The 20420-nt window shown below is 35.5% G+C and overlaps 1 protein-coding gene across 14 annotated transcripts in view; it reads left to right on the top strand.

Annotated features, from left to right (window-relative positions):
• Positions 1-14542, top strand: part of KCNC2 (potassium voltage-gated channel subfamily C member 2) — a 203059-nt gene extending 188517 nt beyond the window's left edge. For 4 of the 14 annotated variants that reach the window (XM_043561451.1, XM_043561449.1, XM_043561452.1 and 1 more), the window contains 3 exons: positions 3256-4183; positions 6074-6238; positions 11408-14542. In XM_043561451.1, coding sequence (XP_043417386.1) covers positions 3256-4183; positions 6074-6238; positions 11408-11544 — 1230 coding nt within the window. In that variant the 3' untranslated portion in view covers positions 11545-14542. Of the gene's footprint in view, positions 1-3255; positions 4184-4589; positions 4694-6073; positions 6239-11407 lie in introns of all 14 variants that reach the window. The other 10 variants (XM_043561457.1, XM_043561455.1, XM_043561459.1 and 7 more) reach the window with 10 other exon arrangements.
• Positions 14543-20420: the final 5878 nt, after the last annotated feature.

Genomic DNA, 20420 nt, shown 5'->3' with positions numbered 1-20420 from the left:
TGATTCATGTTACTTAAACTCCAGCCACCAAGTGTAGTACCTTATGACTCTGCTGACCTTTTTCTGACAACATAATAACTCATTTAATGAACATAAGCCTCAGGTTTTGGTAGTACTTATTGAGGTAATAATTATATATTTTTAAAGTATAAATAATAATGATTTATAGTATTTGCATAGGACTTTAAGTTAAAAACCACTTTAACCTATATATCTTGTGTTTTTACTTCATCCCAAACAATGGGCTGTTACAATAATTTAAGACAAGTGAATTCTAAAGCTTTCCCAATAAGCCAGCAAGTCCAAGGGAGGACCATAAGCAATCAAACTGCTTTAAAGTCTCCTTACAGCCTCATTTTAAAACCTAGGTAATATTTCTAGTTTACTTAAAGCTCTTTAGGAAAAGAGGTTAACCTTTAAAATGTCAGAGCCTCTGTGCTAGCTTGGGCTTTAATCATCGTAATTTGTGCAAAAGAGGCAGACTTGGAAAACCTTCTGCTCCTGCAGTGTTACAGTAAAGGCATCACTTGAGAAAGCCAGATTGAAAAAGTCCAGACGTTTTGTTAAAATTTCCTACTGTGTTATATACGGGTCTCCCGTTTCCATCAGTTAGCCTTCATTTATCCCTCAAATTCCAGTCTATTGATATTTTGTCAGAGGTGTCTGTGACCCCTCAGTCTAAATAAAGCCCCGTTTTTGAGCCTTTCCATCCTTCATTGCATTTATCACAATTGTAATTATATAATTTTTGCATGGTTCATTATTTAATGTCTGTGTCCCTAATGGATTGGGAATTCCTCAAATGCAGAGATTGTGTTTTGTTAACTACTGTTAAATTGAAGCCCTAACACTGTGGCCTGGCACAGAGAGGCACCTAATTCATACTTGAATGAATGAATGAAGAGTAAGAAAATGTTCCCTCATAAAAGGTCCCAGTGTTTCGTATTTACAAGCATCAAAGTACCCTAGAAAACTGTCTTTGTTGTTTGGGAGATAGGCTGGGAAGTGAGGACAGATTTTGAAACAGCAGTGTTGGGAAGTCCCATTCAATTCACCTGAATGTAGGTGGAGAGAGTTTGGCAAAGTTAACTGAACAAATGCTGACTGAGGAATACTAGACGCATAAAATAAAATTACAGTTTGCTTTAACTGCCTTATATTGTCTACCTGCCTTGTAGATAGAATGTGTGCACTAAAACTTTTGACATTTCATCTGAAATGCTGGAGACTGGATGTGGATGGGGGAGCATGTGGCGGGGGTGGGGGGGCTTGGTGGGGGCATCAACATATACCCACCAGCAGGGCTCTGATGACAAAAAATTTCAGGGGGAATCAGAAACAAATCTGTAGATAAAATTGTGATTACATTAAGAAGTAATGCATGCATCAAGGATGATTGATTCTTCCTCTAGAAGATACTATCTTCTAAAGCATCTAGAGGGTCTTAGTGATACTGTTACAACAAGTAGTTATTAAAAAATGAACTCTATTTATTTGGACAAAGGGAAAGCTGAGTGAAAACATGTTAATGTCTTGCATTATGTCTGGGAAAAGATAGTGAAACCATAATGTCAAAACCAAGGGAGATTGGAAGACATGCATGGGGGAGTAAGGCAAAACCATGAAAATGGCATGCTTTGTAATTCTATATGAACAGTGTACCGTTACCCTGCGATACAATTTCAGAATTTGAGGTGGTTCTTTAAGGCAGATAGCTACCATCCTAAGATGTTTTCTTTTAGTCCTTTTGTATCTCTCTTACACTGAAACTCAACCAGGAAAAAAAGGAGGTAGTTTCAATCTTTTCTTGAAACTTAGATCTTTTCAATGGTATGGGTGAAGAACAGGTATTAGGGGACAGTTTTGGGATTTGGATATACCCTAATATTTCCAAGTAAGGGCTACCCTCCACTTGACTGATGACCTCTTGTTCTTACATAATTAATTAATTTGGATATTCAAGGGGCAATCCCTTGGTGCTCACTACACATGCTAAGTCTAAGGGCATTATCAGAGAGCACTAGAACTCTGCAGGCTTCTTTGAAAGCCTCTGGTACTGACTGTCACAGTACCATTCACTCAGACAACTGGGTGTTAAGTTTTCAGAGCTTGAATATTAAGATGTATGTGATCCCAAGATAAGTAAATGGTTTAACATATTTGTATTCAACATGCGAGCGTTTGGTAGTTAACAGAACAATTGGGAGCAAAATTTATCAGGTTAGGGTGTTTCGTCTATCCTTTTGTTATCTTACATCTTGCAAAAGTAGCTTAAACTCTGTGCTGATATTGTAGAACTGTAAAATATGGTAATAGTAGTGTTATGAGTATGGATATGAGTTAATTACATAATTTGTTTTTATGAATGTCTGGCAGTAATAGGAACTATATAAAGAGAGATTTTATTATTATTCTGTATTAGCGGGTGTGTGTATTCACATAGGGGACTGATGAAATGAACTAAAAAGTTGAATTACAAAAAAAAAAAACCTGCAATTTTATAGCATGCTACTCTAATAACACTTGGAGTTCTTTTTCAGGTGAGAAAGAAAATTGTCTTTTAATTTGTTCCTTAACTGTTTCTCTCTCTTCAGTCTTTTTGACTATTCCTCTTCCCTAGATTTGTTCTTTTGGACAAGTCTCCACCTTAAGCTGATACAATTTAACTTTAACATAGCTCAAAAGGTTGGTTTTTTTTTTTTTTTTTTTCCATGTCCATACCTATGACAACTTGGAGCATTTTATTTATAGCTAAAAACCTACAGTAAAATTTGGGTAGCTTCCAAATTTCCATCAGTATGAACTGTACCTTATATTTATAGATGTAAAACTTGATCTAATACATGAAGGTTTCTAGGATCAGAACCAATATCTGGAGCCACTGTCTACATTTTTTTCTTTAGTCTGTTGCCCTTTAACGTTGTTTTGGATTGATTTTTATGCTTTCTTAACAGGTATATTTTCTTATACAAAAGAGTCAAGAAATTACTTTCCAACATAAGCAAAAGTTTTTGCCTGTATAACAGAAAACAGAACTTGAAACAAATTACATGTGCAACTCTAATTAATGATACCTACACATCTCTTCTTTCACTTAAATAACATCCCAAGCAAAACCTCCAAAATCTCCAAATATGCTTTTGCTCTTTTTCATCTGCGGGGATCGATGCTCTTAGATTTGGATCAAAGTATATTATAGTTCAGATCACTCTTTGTTTCTTTTTTTATTTCTTTCCCTCCCTCTGCCCCCTACAGTTTATTGCTTTTGCTTCTTTATTCTTCATCCTGGTTTCGATCACAACCTTTTGCCTGGAGACACATGAAGCTTTCAATATTGTTAAAAACAAGACAGAACCAGTCATCAATGGCACAAGCGTTGTTCTGCAATATGAAATCGAAACGGATCCTGCCTTGACGTATGTAGAAGGAGTGTGTGTGGTGTGGTTTACTTTTGAATTTTTAGTCCGTATCATTTTTTCCCCTAATAAACTTGAATTCATCAAAAATCTCTTGAATATCATTGACTTTGTGGCCATCCTACCCTTCTACTTAGAGGTGGGACTCAGTGGGCTGTCGTCCAAAGCTGCTAAAGATGTACTTGGCTTCCTCAGGGTGGTAAGATTTGTGAGGATCCTGAGAATCTTCAAGCTCACCCGCCATTTTGTAGGTCTGAGGGTGCTTGGACACACTCTTCGAGCTAGCACTAATGAATTTTTGCTGCTGATAATCTTCCTGGCTCTAGGAGTTTTGATATTTGCTACTATGATCTACTATGCCGAGAGAGTAGGAGCTCAACCTAACGACCCTTCCGCTAGTGAGCACACGCAGTTTAAAAACATTCCAATTGGCTTCTGGTGGGCTGTAGTGACCATGACTACCTTGGGCTATGGGGATATGTACCCCCAAACATGGTCAGGGATGCTGGTGGGAGCCCTGTGTGCTCTGGCTGGAGTGCTGACAATAGCCATGCCAGTGCCTGTCATTGTCAACAACTTTGGGATGTACTACTCCTTGGCAATGGCGAAGCAGAAACTTCCAAGGAAAAGAAAGAAGCACATCCCTCCTGCCCCTCAGGCAAGCTCACCTACTTTTTGCAAGACAGAATTAAATATGGCCTGTAATAGCACACAGGGTGACACGTGTCTGGGCAAAGACAATCGGCTTCTGGAACATAACAGATCAGGTAAGGCACAATTTCAAATGCATGCCATTAAATACTTTATAGACCAGTATGTCCCTTAGGTAGAAGGCAACCATTTTCATTCTCTGTAAACTTTCATGAGTTTTCAGTTCTACCCCTTCGCAAAACATGTGTTTGTATCAGGCTTGTAGATAGCTAGACTGTAGCCTGTAGCTTTTCTCAGTAGATTCCAAGTAGAAGCCTGCGTAGCTGGTCTATAGAGTTTTCCTGCTTTAGTGGGAATGCCCTCTGCTGATGGTGCCAATATTTTCTTTTGCCTGTTTGTTGCTCTTGTGCCAATGTTTCTTTGTTCCCCTGCACGATGTGATGGTATGATATTGGCCATTTTCCATCTTTCATTCTCAAAATGTTGCTTTCCATATCATTTGGCTTGGCGTGTTTGTCTCAGTTTTATCTCTGCCACATGGGGCCATGCATCTCAACCTAATTCACAAGAAGCAGTTACTTAAAAAGAATGGATGCTTATATTTGAAAAGCCTGAACACCAAAAAGGTGATATGGAAGATAGCCCTTTTGATAATACAAGTTGTTGCTAGTAATATTCTGGAGGGTTGATTAAATTTTCATGATTGTTAACTTAGGTAGGATCTTCAGTATAATCCCTTTAGATTGGGTAAAATGCTATGTGATATAATAGACTCACCATTATTCTGGAGATAGATGATCTGCTTTGTCTAATCAATGGCAAAGTTGAATTTCCCTGTGGATTTCCTTTTTTCTACACTACGCATTGGGTGCTCTGTTCCCTCCCAAAATGAATTTTGGGTGATATATTGCTGAATCCCTTCTCCTCTCCATTGCCATAAATAATCTAGAGAACATCAACTGATAATTGATGTTCATTTTGCCAAAGTTATAGGCAGTAGTATCCTCTCTATTGTGTATGGATACAGATGAAATATTTTGTAGATTAAACAATTTAATTAGCTTTGAGCCCACTATGAAAATTTAAGATATGTGCATTCCCTGTAACTTAGATATATTTAATATTTTTCTTGTAAAAAAAGATTTATGATAATCCTATGTGAATACTTTTGCATAATTCAGAAATGACACCAATTACACAGAGCAAGCAAGCAAACAATTAGGCCAAGAATGTCTTTATGAATAGTGGAGTTTAGTTGATGTTGGTCTCATCAGACTGTTCTCAGTATACCTGTGCAGATTCCTTATGAAGGGCATGGAAAAAGAGGACAAACTCTCAACTTGGGTAAATATTGTTATAACAAGCTAGCATCTAGGCCAATAGGATGTAAATGTCTTTGGCAAGCATATAGAAGTAAACAGTTGTTTCAAGGGCATTTGGAGAAGTTAATCTTATTCCTTCGTTATGCTCAAAAATATTTTTCATTTCAAAAAGGAGAACCTGGACATAAAGTGAGATTTTGGATTTATTTTATTAATATTTTGGGGGAAATTACTTTCAGCAAATATTAAAAGCCTGTGTCTTAAAGAACTCCAAAGACAAATATGTACCTCGGAGTTTTTCCTTAAGTAGGCTCCACTTTTAAAGATTCCTATTCACAGTAACTAGAAAGCATGTCAAAAATCTTAAGATATTAATGTGTGTGCTAGTTCATTATCACACTTGTTTTGAATTCATATTAGTTCTGTGAAAGTCAGTTTCCTACTAAATGGGATCCAAAATGGAATTGAAATTTCCCAAGAACATTTCTCTCCTTTTCAATACATTTCCATTTTGCTCCATGTAGATTTTTGTAATGAGTGATGAAAATCCTTTTTCTTATCGTGATGTGATTACTGTGTTTTGTATATGGAGTGACTGTACTATGGACATTCAGTGTAAACTCTTTGTACTGTCTCATTTCCTCATCCATCACTGTCTGTCAATGGGCATGGTGCTGTGACCAGTGTTATCAGGTGACGACAGTACAGGAAGTGAGCCGCCATTATCACCCCCAGAAAGGCTCCCCATCAGACGCTCTAGTACCAGAGACAAAAACAGAAGAGGGGAAACATGTTTCCTACTGACAACAGGTGATTACACGTGTGCTTCTGATGGAGGGATCAGGAAAGGTAGGCATGCATTTAATCAGATCCTAACAGGTGACTTAGAAATTAAGTGCTACTAATATATGGAGTGATATAAATGCTCTTTCATCATTTTCTAGGAAGAACTGCACACAGTGTTGTTTCACATTTCTCATCATCTCTTTTCTCATTATAAACATTTAAAGTACATATCATAACAGTACACTTGACTGTCATATCTGAAAGGTATTTCATCTTTCTTTCTTTTTCTTTCTTTCTTGTCTTTCTTTTCTTTTCTTTTCTTTCTTTCTTTCTTTCTTTCTTTCTTTCTTTCTTTCTTCATTCATTTCTGTCTTTCTTTCTTTCTTCATTCATTCATTTCGGTCTTCATTCATTCATTCATTCATTCATTCTTGTTTTTGGTTTTCCATTTGTCTATGGGAAGAATTGTAATGGGGTATTTAAAAATTAAGTTGCTCATCTAATTATCTTAATATAATATACTCAGCAGTCTTTAAAAGTTATCTTTTAAACTACAAGTAATAAAACTCAGTAATTGGCTCTATGCATATATTTGATAAGTAATTGATAGAACAATAAGGCTTTTTTCAAAGAAAAGCTTTAAACATTCTCTAATTAAATCTCTTATCCAGTATTTGGGCAGTCTTTGCCATGATTTATCTGAATGTCACAAGGTTAAAAAGATATAACATCCCTGGCCATATAAAACAGTATATCCAATCACTTAAAAGGCTACTTGTGTACTTATATAATATGATACAGAATTTCTCTTAAAGGCAATACTAATAATTTTATTACTATTTTCAACCCACATTGAACTGTGACTTGCACACAGAAGATACTCAATAACACTTGTTGAATGAGTATATTTTGTTGGTTAGGCATCTTGGTCAAGGAATATAACAGTATTGAAGCACCACTCCACCATGTGCTTCCAATTTTCTAGATTATGCCACTGTCTCTGACCATTCCCTAGGTGCTGTTTTTTGTTTTTGTTTTGAGTAAACTTTATGGATCTCAGGACAATTGGGCCCTTTTACCCACTCCTTAAGAAATAATTTTGTGACATTACCTACACTGGTCCAAGGGCTGATATGCTCTTTGATTACTCCTACTTTGATAATTCTGCTTGCTTTATTGCCATGGTTCTCTTTCTCTGTTTATTGACAGAATAGAGAAAGAACTATAATTATTTCTTATGCAATGTACTGAATTTGAATGAAAACCAATCCAAAACTTTCATATTAGTGCAACTGTGTTTTAAAAATACTTCACTTTTTGCTATTCATTGCAGTTTCTCCCAATTGAATACTTTAACATTTTAAGCCTTCAATATTTATTTTGTGATGTCTTCTTTGAAATGTCTCATTACCCATATTATACTTCTCTTTCATTGCTTCTGAACACTTTTTATTGTCCTGTCTCCATGCCTTTGATCTCAAAAGAGAAGTCAGACTCTTCTTTTATTTCTTTAGTATGTAATATTTCAAATACTTCTTCATTTCAGCTACTTCCATTCCTCTGCATCTATTCTTTATACCAAAATATATTTCAATTATTTGAATATGTTTATTTGATTGTTTGCTAATTTACATTTAAATATTAAGTGCTAGAACAATTTTTTAAATATTTTATGATAGTTAATATCCTATCATTGTACTTAAGCAAAATATGTATACATACATTAACTGATGATAATAACGTATAATAACTTATTGTATAGAACATTATATTTTAAGTACATTACATATCTTAACCCACTATATATGTGTATATATATATGTATATATGTATATATATGTATATATGTATTTATATGTAATGTGTGGCTATATTTTTATACATTTTTGAACATCACATAATAAAGTATCACATACAATGCTTATACTAAGGTTACATGGTTAAGAACTTAGCTAAATTTTTTTCCTTCCACTGTCAGACAATATTTGAATTTTAAACTATCAAAGGAGATCACATATGAAAAAATACTTTGCAAATTATAAAACATTATGCAAATATAGAATTTTTCTGTAAAACTGCAAAGTTTCATGAGCAAAGCAATTAATAAGATATTTAGTTTGTATGGAAAAATTATACATAAAATTCTATTTCACAAATACAAAATTCTCTTTATCAATGAGCACATCTTTGAAAATTCATCTATGGGCTTTTATTCTTTGTCATTTCTCATCATAATCAACTTCTTTTTTCATTCTTGCTTGGTTTTTTTTACACTACTGTGTTTTTCCTCCCAGTCCTTGTAACATTTTGGCTAACTTCACTTATTTTTTTTAGTGTGTTGTCTTGTCATGTTTATCAGGAATCTATTCTTCTCTTGTTTCCTTTTATGTAGATTATAGAATTCTGCTATTACTCTTATTCAGGCATTTATTTCCTAAATGATCCCTTTTTTATCTTTCAAGTTGGTCTTTCAACTGATTTGATTTTAGTGTGCTGAAAATTCTCCCCTGTACAGATGAAAAGAAATTACCAGATTCCCACTGAATTCTTTTTCTACCAACAAGTATGAATATAGTTGGACATACATTAAGAAAATTTATGGATTCCCTGTAAGAATGAACTCCCAATACTTAGAACCTGTGTTTTTATTTATTCAGTAGTTTTTTAGGAAATCATATTACATACACAAAAACATACCCATTTATAGTACATTGCTAGGCAGTTTCAATATTTCCCCATATAAGCACATGCTTTTGACAACCATATAATTGGGGCGCCTGGGTGGTTCAGTCGGTTAAGCGTCCGACTTCGGCTCAGGTCATGATGTTGTAGTCCCTGAGTTCGAGCCCCGCGTCAGGCTCTGTGCTGACAGCTCAGAGCCTGGAGCCTGTTTCAGATTCTGTGTCTCCCTCTCTCTCTGACCCTCCTCTGTTCATGCTCTGTCTCTCTCTGTCTCAAAAGTAAATAAATGTTAAAAAAATAAAAAACTAAAAAAAAAGGACCATATAATAGGCACACCTTGTATTTAGATGCCAATTCCAAGTAGGTTCAATATTGTTTATTCTCATGAATTATATTTTTAACCATTCCACTCAATAAAAAGTTTGCTTAAGCAAAACCTTATCAAATTTTGTATCAGAAATGAACCTGCAGAATAAAAAATATATATATTCAATGAATAACGTATAATTTTACTAAATACTTGTTATTAAATTAGAAGGGAAGTCTTTTCAAATTAACACTGAAATTATAGTTATTGAAGTAAAAGGACTTAGAATAGATAATATTTATGTTAAAAACTGTAATTCAGAATAATAATTGAACATTAAGAATGGGAACCAAGATTTACATATAACTAGGGTGATTAACATAAAACGATCAAGTAAATTTTTACCTTTTTGGAGGTCCTGTAGGGAGATTACATGGTCAACTAGGATAAATTATTCTTCATATAATTCCCAAAGTTATACTTCCAATGTCTTTACAGAAGAGCAGTAATGACTAGCTCTTCAGGAGCATGGAGGTCCCTGTGTAAGGATAAATTATCTGCAATTCTTTTTTAATTATTTAAGACATCCTCTTATTAAGTATTCCATCATCCTCTGGAATAGAATGAAATACATGTTGCCTCCCATGTTTTACATCTCTAAATGCTAACAAAGCTTATTGGCATATAATCCTCTCATTAGCAGAAAGGATGTCCTAGAGAATTTTACAATAGGTTATGGATGGCATAAATTTCCATCTACAAAATCTCAAGGAAGACCACTGAAAGTTTCTGTGTGTGTGTATGGGGAAGGACGTTTCTGTCCAGTCCAGCTTCTCCCACAGTAGAGCAGTTATTACAGTCTGTGTCCATTCTTGTACTGGCTGTTTGAAAATCAAATAATCACTAACTCACTGAAAATGTTTCTTCTTTTCTAGTGAAAGGAGGAGAGATAGTATTAGCTTCTTCCCCAGAAGTTCCATGAAAATTAAAAAAAAGTACCTGAGAGGAACACAGGGAAACACAAAAGGCCCATTTTCTTTCTCATATACTAATCATGCACACCGAAGGCTAATCAGAGTCCAAGGAATATGTCCTGAGACTAAGGAATCCATGAAGTTTAGTGAAGTTGTATCCACTTGCTCAGCTTTGGCTGAGGGAATTTCATTTTCCTGTTCGACAACACTTTTTTTCAGTGGACTTGTCAGAACATTTATTTCCTGACTAGTTTTTCTTATGACTGACTCCTACATTTGGTTCTTGACTACTTTTTCAATCAATAGTTGTCCTGCTTTTAAGACAGTTCACTTCTAACTTTACATGGTGCTAACCACCCCATTGAACTGCCTCTACTCTTTTTCTAATAAATAATGCTACAATATATGAATCTTCCCAAAGGTGACTTTGATGGGAATGTTGCTTGAGTGACTAAGGAAAACCACTGGGTTAAAGCTTGTGAGGAGGATCTTTTATTCCGTAAGTCCATGATAATCACGTACAGTTGATTAGAACGCAAGATAATAGAAAAAGTGAATTATGATCAAATGGTTCTCAGTTCTTGGCAGTGGAGAGCTAACTGAAAACATCACATCATAAAGTTCAGACTGTAATTCACTGAAATTATGACTCAATTTATATTTCATTTCCTTCCTTTTTTCTTTACATTTTTTTAATCCAAAGATATAGAAATGGGCATTCTACATCACCTAGATAATGGCATCAAACGCCATTATTTAAGAATCATCCTTTTAACACTATAAAGCTGAAAAATTGAATATGCTGGAAAAAGAGTTGCCCACTTAAAGTTGATCATGCTTATTAGATTAGTAAACAATACAAAATGAAAAGAAAAAATAGCCCATTTGGTTTTTTTTTTTTTAGAAACAGATTCTGAAATTTAAAAATATTAGCCAAGTTTATATCTTACTTAAGTTGCTTTGCCTAACTCTTAAAAGATCTGTAGTATTTTATATACCAAAATTACATCAATACAAATTACAGTGGGAAAGAATGAATTTTGAAGTATTACAACTATAAGTTTTGATTGATTTAATTTCTTGGGAATGACAGCTATAGTGAGCTTTATTTTTTTAAGTTATAAATGGTCTCAATATTGAATTCTTTGTAAAAAAAATTTTTTTCCCTTGAACTCAAAATAGCACTTTTGATTATCCTGCATGGTATTATTTGTCTGTGTCTATTTTCTGGTTGAATTCAACTGATGTCTGTGCATTTTTTCATAAAAGGATATGAAAAATCCCGAAGCTTAAACAACATAGCGGGCTTGGCAGGCAATGCTCTGAGGCTGTCTCCAGTAACATCACCCTACAACTCTCCTTGTCCTCTGAGGCGCCCTCGATCTCCCATCCCATCTATTTTGTAAACCAAACTGCATCAGTCGGCTAAATTGTATGAATTCGAGTACTGTTTACCCCAAAATGGAAATAAGTAAATGTAGAGTTACTCCAGGCTCCATTAAATACAGTTTCAATCCTGCATGATACTACTTTTTGAAGTCAGAAATGCCACTTGGGTAGCTCACAAATCTTCTCCTGGCTTTAAAGATTATCTAAAGTAGTGCTACTTCTCCATATTAATTACCCTGCTCTCCTTTTGCAATAAAATGACAGGTAGTGTCAGATATTGGCCAGTATGCTAATACGTAAACATATCTTCAGGGAGATATAATTAAAACAGTGTGCTTCCAAACACCGGTCACTTCATTGGACCTTCATTTCTCGTGACTCTAAACCATTTTGAAGATGTTTGGGATCCTATCTTGATTGCACACAACATGACTTTGGTCAGCTCATTTGCATGGACCATCTTGTCTCTATCACCTGAAAGCAATGTCGCAGAGTTCGGGGACCGTGGATGGCTCAGGATATGTGTACCTGCTGATATGAAAGCACTGGTTGACTGTTCTGCATGTTGAATTGTGGGGCAGGGAGGGCGAGTTTCTCCTTGACACTTTTTTCCTTATTCTTTGAAAGAAATATTTGTTTTAAACAGTTTAATTTCTTGGTTGATTTACTTTTCTTCAAAAATGCTGTATTGGAGTTCTGAATGTCTCTGGTTGTTTGCACACAGATAACTGCAAAGAGGTTGTCATTACTGGTTACACGCGAGCTGAGGCCAGAGCTCTTACTTAATGACTTGGGGAAGGCACAAAACATGAGAGAAAGGTAACTGCCAGCCAGGCTTGCATTGTTTAGCCAGGAATTGCTGCTTGGTATTAGAGTCATATATATATTTTTCCAATCCCAGGATTTGTCATCATTTTCAGAGGCAAAGTGCCAAATATCACCCAAAGCTCTCGTGTCTTTTTTTATCCCCTTCCTTTATTTTTATTTATTGATTTTTGTGCAAACATCAAAGATGATTGTTTTCACTGGAGGCTTTCTTGACCAGCCTTAAATTTCTGACTCACGGGATTAATCAGATTTTCAGGCAGTGTTGAATCAGGTGCTTTGTCCTGTATGGCGTTTTGTCTGTCTGTCTTAGCTCCCTGTCTTCAATGTATATGCCATCTGTCTTCATGAAGCACAGAAATGCCTTGATAAGATGTTCATGATTTTAGTACCGGGTCCTCTCCCCTGCCCCCCGCCTTCTCTGCTATTTGGAACAGCCTCTCTGCTTTGTGTGTAAATGGATGATGCCCTGTAGACTACCTACGTTAATCAGTACTGTGAACCTTTTTGATAAGCAGGATTTAAGCAGCAGTATCACCATTACATTTGGTTGCTGGCTGCAGTGTCAGTGTCTACTACCTAGCAACCAGCATTTATCACTACACTCCAGCAAAACCCCTAGGGAGTTTTATTCAGCCCAAGTGGAAGAAATTCTGTTTACAGCGTCCCGATGAATGCAATAGCAATAGTGTGTCCAGTGTATTGGGCATGTGAGGGAGGAAAAATGCCATACTATAAATTGAGGGATAAACATTATTATTTCTAAGGCATTCAGGATCCTTGAGACTGTTGATTAATCCTTAATTCTCATGTTTATTTTTTGTGAGGAAGACAAATGTCATTTTTATTATTGATCACATAACGTCTATTATTCTCTAAGTCCTAAAGCATGAACTGCATGTCTGAGATTTTGTACGGCAATGTATTTACCCAGACGTACACATCTGATATTTAGAGATTCTGTGATCCTTTTAATAACACCACCCTTAGAAAGTTATAATTCCATATAGCTTTATGGTAAAGGAATTAATATACTGTCTGGTGCTGCTGTTATTGACTGCAGTGTTGTACAGAATTTATCATGGATTTTTGACTGCTGAAAAAGGGACAATGGAATTTAGCCATGCCAAGGACTGTACTGGAAACAGACTTCTGCTGCTGAATGTGCCCTGATGTGACCAGGTCGCACTCGGAAGAAGTCCCTGCGTCTTCATGAGGCATCTAAAGCTTAGAAAAGAACTGTGGCTGGAACTCATTTGGTGCTCCCCATATGAGTGGTCTGCTTGTGGACCTGCCGGGATCCATGAGACAATTGTAAATACCAACACGTGTGCATGGGTCAACAGCTTCAGCCATCTCACACCCAAGGAAGCCAAATTCATGATCAATATCTCTGAAGCTTCAAGTAAGGCCCATACCTCTGTGAATTGCCCCTCTTGGGCCTGCAGTAGATTGTGCTGTGAATCATACAAGGCAGTGATAATGGCGTAGTATAGATGTGTCTTAATTTCCCTTATTTCTTCTTTGTTGTTTGAATCCATGAACATCGATGGTATCATTTTTTTATAAACCATTTATGTTATCTGCTTGTCTTTTTGTGAAATTTTCAGTGCCTATTTATCAAAACTAACCTGTGTTTAGTCACATATTTGTTTAGTTCTGGAGAATCATTATGACTTTAAAAAAAACTCACCAATGTTATTCATGGTTTAAGTGTTTTGTCATTGTTACCTCAATTATAAATATTACAGAAAATAAAATTCTGGCAACGAGAGTATTTTTTTATTAAATGATCAAGGAGTAATGTCAGTATATAGTAGAGTATTAATCAAATTATATCCTAAAATGTATATTTTGCATAAAAGAGATATTCTTCAATCAATTACTTTTTGTGAGTTTTGTGGCAACCGAAGCTTGTACTTGTTTAAAATTGTTGTAGTTGAAACTGTGTAAGAATTCTTCATCTTGCTTAATCAATATTTCCAGAATCGATTAGTTCCCCTGGGATTCTGAATATAACATATAACCTAATTATGAACCCCTGTATTGTGGACCTTTTGTGAACATTTCAAGGTGCATGCACAACCTTGGTGATAACTGATGGATATGTAACTAACTGAAATGAAGAATAAAAGGCAAATAAGCTGGGGATAAACTTGAATCCTATCTGATTAAATTATTCATATTCTTTTCTTGGCTCCTCTCTTTGTTTTGGAATTTTCAACAGGCTTTACTATTTTTATGCTTCATGGTACCACAGCAGACGCTCACACATAATACAAGGAATTTGGGATGCAGGGATTTATGAACATACAGAGCTCTCACTTTCATTCAAGTCTTGGGCATGTAGCCTGTGTTTTCCTCTTCTAAATGCTTTGCCTGCCTAAGTTTCTTATAATTCTGAGATGGAATTATTATTAATTGTGATACTACCCAATATTTATATGGCATTTTATGACTAGTACTGAATTTTCATTTATATGTTCTGACTTAATCATCACAGCGATTCTGGAGGTAAATATATTTTGTTTTCATTTTGATGATGGTAAAGTTAAGGATCAGAGAGGCAGAACAGTTTACTTTTATTTTTGCTGCAGATGATCTTCTCTGCCATAGTTTCTCATGGTTTTAATATTTACTGAGCCTCTTGTAAATGCCTTATCTTCTAATATTTACTGAACCTCTTGTGAATGCCTCCTCCATCTAAGGATGGCTTCTGTCTCACTTATGGGTAATGGACTTCTGTTTTGACAGCACACCACACATAGCTAACATTCCAGTATATGGTGAGGTTTTGTGTAAGTTTACCCTATAAAAGCTATGAAGCTATCGGGATTAAGGGAAGGGTAAAGTGAAAAAGGGAAACGAGGTTGGCAAATCCAACACTCTCCTATTATGCATCAATAGAATCTTTGCCATGTCTAAAAATGCTCCGAGTTGATTAAGAGTCTATTAAGACTGAGTTCATAAAAGGAATATGTCTAGATGTAATTACTGATAAAATGTTTTTAACTGTGGTGTCAGAATGTAGGATTTACTGTAAAGAGGAAAAATGCACAAGAAGAGGGAAAGAATGTGTTTTAATAGATGATAATTACCATCAAATTTTTATTAAAAAATCAAGATTAAATAGTCATGAATGAAAAGTGAAGATATTCATTTTATCTTTGAAATAAATCACAAAACAGACTAATGGAATAGCAATAGTGAACTTTCTTGGAAAGAGACAATGAATATGTTAAAAGGCTATATTACAAAGCAGGGACTCTGGAGGATTTATACCATGCTTGAAGACATTTAGAGCTAAATGAATCTATTAAAATATTGAAATCCCAAGCAGTTTATGATGATTAAAATATGCAGCTTAAAATTTTTTCTTACTGACAAAAATTGTCTCTCTTCCAATTTCCCCTGCCAAAATTCAGTTAATTGTTTAAATTCTTGAATATTATTAAATTATAGATATATATTAATTTTCTCTAACATGGATTCAGTATCATTCATATTGATACTAAATTTAATAATTTCCTGTTCTCCCCTAAACTAACTCTATTTCAAAGATATGATATTTTTCATCATTGTCTAAAAATTAAATAATTGTATTGAAATAGTATTTCTTGATGTTTTTCTTTAATTTTTTTATGTTTTATTATATGAAATTTATTGTCAAATTAGTTTCCATACAACACCCAGTGCTCATCCCAAAAGATACCCTCTTCAATGCCCATCACCTACCCTCCGCTCCCTCCCACTCCCCATCAATCCTAAGTTTGTTCTCAGTTTTTAAGAGTCTCTTATACTTTGGCTCTCTCTCCCACTCTAACCTCTTTTTTTTCTTTTTTTTCCCTTCCCCTCCCCCATGGGTTTCTGTTAAGTTTCTCAGGATCCACATAAGAGTGAAAACATATGGTATCTGTCTTTCTCTGTATGGCTTATTTCACTTAGCATCACACTCTCCAGTTCCATCCACGTTGCTACAAAGGGCCATATTTCATTCTTTCTCATTGCTACGTAGTACTCCATTGTGTATATAAACCACAATTTCTTTTAAAATTTTTTTTTTTTAACGTTTATTTATTTTTGAGACAGAGAGAGACAGAGCATGAACGGGGGAGGGGCAGAGAGAGAGGGAGACACAGAATCGGAAACAGGCTCCAGGCTCTGAGCCATCAGCCCAGAGCCCGACGCGGGGCTCGAACTCATGGACCACGAGATCGTGACCTGGCTGAAGTCGGACGCTTAACCGACTGCGCCACCCAGGCGCCCCAAACCACAATTTCTTTATCCATTCATCAGCTGATGGACATTTAGGCTTTTTCCACAATTTGGCTATTGTTGAGAGTGCTGCTATAAACTTTGGGGTACAAGTGCCCCTATGCATCTTGATATTTTTCTTTATCATATTGTCATGGCAAAGTGAAGGACCGCTGAATATGCATTTTGAACAGCAAGATCTTCAAAGACTTTGGTGATTTCCAGTTAGAATCCCACATAACCTAATGCTATTTTTTTTTTAAATAGACTATTTTTTAGAGCAGTTTTAGGTCTATACAAAATTGAACAGAAAGTAGAGAGAGTTCCCATTTACCCCCACCCGACACATGCACAATCTTCCTACTGTCTGCGTCCCACACCATGGTCATGTATTTGTCACACTCTATGGACCTATAAAGACATATCATTATCACCCAAAGCCCATAGTTTACATAAGGGTTCACTCTTGGTGTTGTACCTTCTATGGATTTTGTTAAGTGTGTAATGACATGTGTCCACAATTGTAATATCATACGGAATAGTTTCACTGCCCTAAAAATCCTCTTTGCTCGTCCCTTCTTTCCCCTTAACCCTTGGCACCCACTGATATTTTTACTGTCTCCATAGTTTTGCTTTTCCAGAATGTCATATACTTGGGCTCATACAGTATGTAGTCTTTTCAGATTGACTTGTTTCATCTAGGAATATGCATTTAAAATTTCTTCTTGCCTTTTCATGGCCTGATAGCTCATTTCCTTTTAGTGCTGAATAATATTCCAGTTTTTGAATGTATCCCAGTTTATCCAGTCACCTACTGAAAGACATCTTGGTTGTCTCCAAATTTTGACAATCATGAATAAAGCTGCTGTAAACATCTGTGTTAGGTTTTTGCGTAGATACAAGGTTGTGATCCATTGGCTAAATACCAAGAGCACAATTGCTGGGTAATATGCTAAGAGTATGTTAGTTTACACTCATTTTTAAAATTTGGTTCTCTTCATTTTCTCAATGCCAATAATGTGGACTACACACAAATTATTGATAAATCTGCTGTTTCATTTCGAGAAGTAAATAGATTAGTTGATTATCTACCAGCAGATTCTTTCTCCTTAAAAATAGCTTTTTTTTTTACAAAATATAAGCAAAGCTTCTACAAAAATAAAGTTAAATATAATTCCATAATGTTCTACTCCACAAACCAAATGGTTTCATTTTGTTGGTTTGCCTTTTTTCCTTTTGTTATTCTCATTTCGTAATATTAATATAATGTGTGAGTGTGGGTATGTGTGTGTATTTTACCTTTCATTTCAGTCATGCTTCAGTTTGGCCTTTTACCCCTCTAGCCTCAGTTCATTCTTGCTCAGGCACTGTATTCCCACTCCGTGCGGTCTCAGGGAAGCACTGCAGGGCCACACAATGATCACATCATCCCTGCCATGGAAGAAGTCCATCTAGTATGTTGGTCCCTTTCTGGCTCTGCATCAGAAAAAATTGTTGGGGCCCTTTAAAAATACACATGCCTGTGGGGTGCCTGAGTGTCTCAGTCAGCTAAGCATCCCACTTCGGCTTAGGTTATGATCTAGCAGTTGGTGAGTTCGAGCCCCTCATTGGGCTCTGGGCTGACAGCTCAGAGCCTGGAACCTGCTTCAGATTCTGTGTCTCCCTCTCTCTGCTCTTCCTTCCCCTGCTCATGCTCTCTCTCTCAAAGATACAATAAAAAATAAACATTAACAATTTAAAATAACTAACTAACTAAATAAACACACACACACACACACACACACACCTCTGTGCTCAGCTCTAAATCTTTTGAAATGATCTCTTAGGATGAGGCCTGGACATATATATTAGCTTTAAAAAGTAAAGTCTCATGTGTATGTATTATTAAATAAAACAAAGAACAAACACCCCACAGGTCTTTCTCCTGTCTAACATGGCCTAATGTAAGATAGATACTTGAACTTAATAGAATAGCATTTTTTCTAAACATTTTGCACATAGGTGTATTGTTTTAGCAATTAAAATGTAAAAAGGATGCATAATATCCCATTAGGTTAATGCTCTATATATATTCATTGCCCTCAGCTATTCATGATTTCTATTTCTTTTTCCTGTTTTCTATTATAAATCACAAAGCATTGACCATTTTGTCAATGGTCTTTGTATATTTTTGTGTATTTTATTTTGTGGCAAGGAGGTTTTTTCTTTTTTCTTGAAGGTTATTCCCCAGGGTGACTGGGTGGCTCAGTAGTTTAAGCATCTGACTTCAGCTCAGGTCATGATCTCACAGTTTGTGGGTTTGAGCCCAGCTTTGGGCTCTGTGCTGACAACTTGGAGTCTGGAGCCTTCTTTGGATTCTGTGTCTCCTCTCTGCCTCTCCACCACTCACTCTCTCTCTGTCTTTTTCTTAAGAATAAATAAACCTCAGGGGTGCCTGGGTGGCTCAGTTGGTTAAGCATCCGACTTCAGCTGAGGTCATGATCTCATGGTTTGTGAGTTCGAGCCCCATATTGGGCTCTGTGCTGTCAGCTCAGAGCCTGGAGCCTGCTTCAGATTCTGTGTCTCCCTCTCTCTCTGCCTCTCACCTGCTCATGTTCTGTCTCTCTCTGTCTTTTAATAACAAATAAATGTTAAAAAATTAAAAAAAAAGAATAAATAAACCTTAATATATTTTAAAAAATATTCCCCAAATGGAATTATTGGCTTAAAGAGTATGAAAAATTTTATGAGCATACCTTAAAAACTACTTCCCCATAGTCATATAATGTTATATTTCATCAGCAACAAATCAAATTGACATTATCGGGACAATTTTCTTAGCTGCATTACAATGTGAAAAAATATTCTTTTGCTTAGAGTTATTTTCTGTAAATGATTACACTAACATGAATCAAATCATTTTAGATTTTATAAATGTCATGTGTCCACTTACCTTATAGTTTAGCTACTCATTTATTAGCACACCAGCCACATATCTTTTCTCTGGAAATTCTTTTTTTCATTTTGGAGCCAAATTTCAAATTTGGAATCAAATATGATGTATTATTGTTTGTAAAATAGTGTGCACGTATTGTAGACCCATAGAACTTATATTTTCATTTTTCAGTATATTTCTCATAGTAAAAAAATGAGATAAGGGCATTCCATATAACTCAGTATCAAGTAACTATTTTGGGGGGGAATAAATTTTCTTATAAGCCAGGAAAAGCAAAATTATTACAGCAAAATTATTTAAATACTTTGGCATTAAGTGAAATTTAATTTCTATTAAGAGTACTAAATAATGACATGAAATGGCTAAAAATGCCACCATATGGAAAGGATTCTTCACATAATTTGAATGTGGCAGTTCTTGAAATCTTTCTTGAATGAATAAATGGTCTCAGTGTTACATAACTAAAAAGATATGTTTAATCAATTATTTCTTAATGGTCTAAAGAAGCTGTATTAAGACATGCTTAATTTGCCAACCAAAACCAACCCAAACCAAAAACAAAACCTGTAACCTCATTGCAAAGGATTAAGGATGAAGTTAGTACCCAAGGAATTACTGTATGTATTTTTTTTTTTCCTCCAGAGCTCACACTTGCCAGTAACTTGGTTTCTCTGGAAACAAAAGGGATTAATTTAAATGCTCTACATGGTATTCCCTCCTGTTGCAGTTACTGCACCTTCTCACCTTGGCTGCTGGTGAGAAGCATTAAAAAATTATAGGAATTCTGGAGGGATGGTTGGTAGAAATATCCAGAATCTAAGATAATAATGATTAAAAAACATACTCATACACACAGCTGGATATATAGAGACAAAGAAA

This window comes from Prionailurus bengalensis, chromosome B4 (assembly GCF_016509475.1).
Source record: "Prionailurus bengalensis isolate Pbe53 chromosome B4, Fcat_Pben_1.1_paternal_pri, whole genome shotgun sequence".
Taxonomy (NCBI): domain Eukaryota; kingdom Metazoa; phylum Chordata; class Mammalia; order Carnivora; family Felidae; genus Prionailurus; species Prionailurus bengalensis.
The sequence above is the reverse complement of the archived record's forward strand: the minus strand, read 5'-3'. Positions and strand labels throughout refer to the sequence as shown.